Source organism: Austrofundulus limnaeus, unplaced genomic scaffold (genome assembly GCF_001266775.1).
Source record: "Austrofundulus limnaeus strain Quisiro unplaced genomic scaffold, Austrofundulus_limnaeus-1.0 Scaffold37, whole genome shotgun sequence".
NCBI classification, from domain to species: domain Eukaryota; kingdom Metazoa; phylum Chordata; class Actinopteri; order Cyprinodontiformes; family Rivulidae; genus Austrofundulus; species Austrofundulus limnaeus.
In genome coordinates, this window is record NW_013952439.1 from 400,424 (window position 1) to 405,043 (window position 4,620).

Below are 4,620 nucleotides of genomic sequence, written 5' to 3' on the forward strand. Positions count from 1 at the left end.
TAAATAAATAAATAAATAAATAAATAAATAAATAAATAAATAAATAAATAAATAAATAAATAAACTGGTAAGAGGTTAAATATTTATAACCTCTCCCCAAGAAACCCACTTCAAAAAAAATTACAGAACAAACAGAAGCAGTGATTGTTAACAAGTTACAGAGATCGGTAAACTTTTTTTAAATTCCCAAACCTTTAACATTCTTCACAGGTCTGACTCCCAAAATAACTGCAGTCATGTTAGAAAAATGTGAGCGATAGGATGAGTGAACATGAGAGAGAATCAGCCAAACCTCATATATTGCAGTGTTGAGAGGGGAAGGACAAGSAATAACTGAAAAGAATTTTATTCGTTTAGGACGCAGATTCTTTTGCCAAACGGGCCAGACCACAGAACTTGGCCTGGGAGCAACACTAAACTTTTATTTTAAAAACTGCACCCACATCTGTCCCAAATTACAGGGCTTGGTCTTGGGAGAGTCACCCCAGTGGTTTGGACAAGAGGTGTATMTATCTAGCGCTCCTCATTTATCCCAAATAGACAATTTTTTTGTGAAATTTATTTAGTTTTTCGCTTTTCTTTGTTTAGTCAGAAAGATGACACAAAAGCCGGTGAAAGAAAGAGAGCTTTTGATTTTGACACTAAACGATTCCTCGTATCACAGAACTCATGTTGTAACCTGGTTTTCACAGTCGCTCATCATAAATCTGGACTTCGAACTGTGGAGAAAGAAAAAACACATGTTCCATTATGCTGGAGGTGTTTTTTTATGTAGTGATGTCTGTTTTAACAACCATTTATCTTTTTATCTGCATGCAAGCACAGACGCTGCCAAGCGATTGTTTTTCAAAGATTGCTTTTCAGAGAGGGAAAAAAAGAGATGAGGTGCAGTTTATTGAGTGCAGACTGATTTGTATAAACAGCAGTGAACTATCAGCTAATTAGTCTGTTTCTTCTGCCAAATTTAGTTTAAAATCATTGCAAACAAGTTTGCTAGCAGCTGTTGCTCTTTCATTTACATCCTTGTTATCTGTTGAGGATAAATGACATCACAAACAGTCCAGGGTCAGAGATCTCACTAACCCCCTTACTTTTTTTAATACAACTATTTCTCAAAAAGCAATGTGGGTTTTGTTTCTCATGTGTAAAAAAACATCTTCTGGAAAGGTTTTGGTGTTCGGTTTAAATTCAATGGCAGCCATGCGTCGACCTTTTCGGTGCTTACTCGTCGCCTGTAATTTCCAGCTCTAATCTAACGATCTAACAATGTCTAACAAGCCCACCCTTGTTGCAAAATCATAGAACAAGGGTGGGCTTGTGGGTTTATAGTGGAGGTTTGAGGATGGGGCTGGAGTAGGCATGTTTGTGTACAGCTCTGGGATAAACTCCATCCACAGCGTTAAATTGCGTTAACTCTTCAAAGAAACCAGAAAACAAGAAAAATAGCAGCAAACTGCGTCCAACACGCAATCCCACAAATGACAAGACATAGTTTTGTCTTGTGTTTAATGACTCTTCAGAATGTGAGCTGCACTAAAAGTTTTGTTAATGCTTTGAAATTTTCAGTTTCTCATTTGTCAGTCTTAGGAAAATGTGGTCAAATCGTTCTTTAATTAAGAAAAAGTTGTTGAAATTGTTTGGTCACTGAGAGCGGAGCTGAATATTGAACACATTGGATTTGTTAACCAGTAAATCTTCCTGAAGCAACAGGAATCTTGATCAGTTTAGTTATATTTCTGGGATGTCTTCAGTGAATRGTCATCCTTAAGACCCTTTCAAACTATTAAATTTCAGACAACAAACTGTTTGCCAACTTATGAACATTTTGACTAAATTACTCATTTAGGTTACACAGTTTATTTCATCTGATAATTAGCAAATGAATACGTCCAAAACAGGCTTCCAGTGGAGTTTTTTTTCATTCCATCTTCAGCATAGACATCGTTTGTGTAGGACAAAAGCTTTAACAAATTTGCACAAGTTGTGTGAAAAGTTATAGCACCTTTAAGTTGGGTCTCAAACTTAACATTTAAAAAAATAATTTTCTTTCTTTTCATGCCCCAAAATACATCACCAAGTTACTTAAATGTAAACCTTACTCCTGTGCTTTAGGTCATCATTCCCCAATCCTTTAAGTCTCAGCTAAATGATGATCTCTTATAAAAAATAAACAATAATAATTTTAAATTTTTTAATTCTCTGTTCTATTAAAGTTTATGATATGTTTTTGTCCCAAAGGAACACATGGTGGACTTGAGAGTTCNAATACATCACCAAGTTACTTAAATGTAAACCTTACTCCTGTGCTTTAGGTCATCATTCCCCAATCCTTTAAGTCTCAGCTAAATGATGATCTCTTGTAAAAAAAAAAAATAATAATAATTTTAAATTTTTTAATTCTCTGTTCTATTAAAGTTTATGATATGTTTTTGTCCCAAAGGAACACATGGTGGACTCGAGAGTTCGTCAATTGTCTTTTCTGGCAATTTATTAAAAAATAAATAAAGAAATGAAGAAAATAACAAAATTAAATGTTGCAGCAGACTGCAGGTTCAACAAAACTAAACGCTTGAGTTGCGATTCTTGACTGAAAAAAGCGTAAGGTTTACACGACCTTGTGAAAACTGATGCGTTCAGACTCTGACCACGGGTCAATCAGCGTCACATCTGCCTGATTACTCACACAGCAGAAGACACAACATGAACCAGCAGTCAAAATAAAACACTCATTGCAAACTGCCACAATATTTTTGGATTCACGAGTTTGAATTGTTCTTTAAAATTAACTCAAATACCCTCCGTGCTGTACGGCTGAGATTAAATTCTGATGTTAGTATCCAGGGCTTTTATCTACTAAATAATAATTATTTGATTTTGTTCTTCCCAAAAAAGTAAAATTTTTTTTGCCACTGTTCACACAGCTTATAGTTTCAGGTGTGTTGTGAAACATCTAGCTACCTCTTTTGAAAACGTAACTTATTAAATAGAAGAAAGTTCTCAAAACAGCTAAAAGAATTTATATTTCCTACAATAACATGGTTTGTTAAGTGTTATTTTATTCACTTTGGCTTTCTATTTCAGGGGATTGTTTGCTCGACCAGCCTCAGAAGCCTTTAGTTCTTCCTGAGATTCTTCCCGGATCATCCTACAGCCTCAACCGTCAGTGTGAGCTGGCCTTCGGAGAAGACTCCAAACCTTGTCCTTTCATGCAGCCGCCGTGCAATCGTCTGTGGTGCACGGGAAAGTCCAGTGGCCACCTGGTGTGCATGACTCGGCACTTCCCCTGGGCAGATGGCACCCATTGTGGTGACGGACAGGTCTGCGACCGAGGGGTCTGCTCTGCCAAACACATCAAACATGTGAAGGTAAGACAAGGATATTAGTTATAATCAGCTCACAGAAGGGTGTCTTTAATTGGTTTTTCTTTGGGTTTCCAGGTGGATGGACGCTGGGGTAAATGGGGTCCGTTTGGTTCCTGTTCGCGGACATGTGGAGGTGGCGTCCAACTTTCTAAAAGGGATTGTAACAATCCAATTCCATCTAACGGGGGTAAATACTGCCAGGGAGTTCGGGTCAAATATCGCTCCTGCAACCTGAATCGCTGCCTGCAGACAGGTAKGAGTCGTTTTAAGGAAAAAAAACACTGGACGATGAAATCTAAGTCCAATAATTAATCTGTTCTTACCTGCTACACCTTGTCTCCACTTTGTGTAGGTAAGACGTATCGTGAAGAGCAGTGTGAGACCTCTGGCCACAGTTTTAACAGCAACCGTTTAACCCACTCTGTGGTGTGGGTACCAAAGTACTCCGGAGTGTCTCCCAATGACAGATGTAAACTCATCTGTAGGGCTAATGGCACTGGCTACTTCTATGTCCTGGCACCCAAGGTAAACAATTGTATTTATTTTTTACAGCACAGACATTAGGTTTAATTGGGTTTTCATGGATCAAGGCTGGTCCTAGACAGTTTGGTGCACTAGGCAAAATTTCAGGTGGTGCTCCTTGTGTAATTTTATGGATCAAGGCTGGTCCTAGACAGTTTGGTACACAAGGCAAAATTTCAGGTGGTACCCCTTGTGTAATTTTCTAAATCTCATACCTCATACAAAGTTATGTCTTTGATATTACTTTTTATGTTTAGAAACAAGGTTTTCCAATTAAAATACTCAACTATACTTGGATAAGAAGTTGTAAAATAAACAWTTTTGTCCCACATTTATGGCGCCACAAGGATAGACGGGGCCCTTAGCAGATGCCTGTACTGCCTATGCCAGGGGCCGGCCCAGATGCAGATCGAAACGGTTGATTTTCATAATAAATATTGGAAAATATTATAAAATAATCACTTCTCAACTGTTATAAATTATTGCATCACTCACACAAAGTATAAGCTTGACAAGGTCTCAAAAACTATATTCTTCCAATGACTGAAATATATGTTAAATGGTTATTTTGCGTCATGAAATGTAAGTAGGTGAAACTTAACCCTGAAGTGTATTTGTAAATTCCAGGTTGTAGATGGGACTCCGTGCTCGCCAGATTCCACTGGAGTTTGTGTCCAGGGAAAGTGCATTAAGGCTGGATGTGATGCTAAAATTGGCTCCACTAAGAAGTTTGATA

General features: G+C 37.7%; 1 protein-coding gene across 1 annotated transcript in view; it reads left to right on the top strand.

The window, feature by feature from the left end:
- Positions 1-3,182, top strand: part of adamts15a (ADAM metallopeptidase with thrombospondin type 1 motif, 15a) — a gene marked incomplete at its 3' end in the record, with an annotated part of 11,843 nt that extends 8,661 nt beyond the window's left edge. Inside the window, 1 exon segment of the mRNA XM_014006664.1 lies at positions 3,082-3,182. Coding sequence (XP_013862118.1) covers positions 3,082-3,182 — 101 coding nt within the window.
- Positions 3,183-4,620: the final 1,438 nt, after the last annotated feature.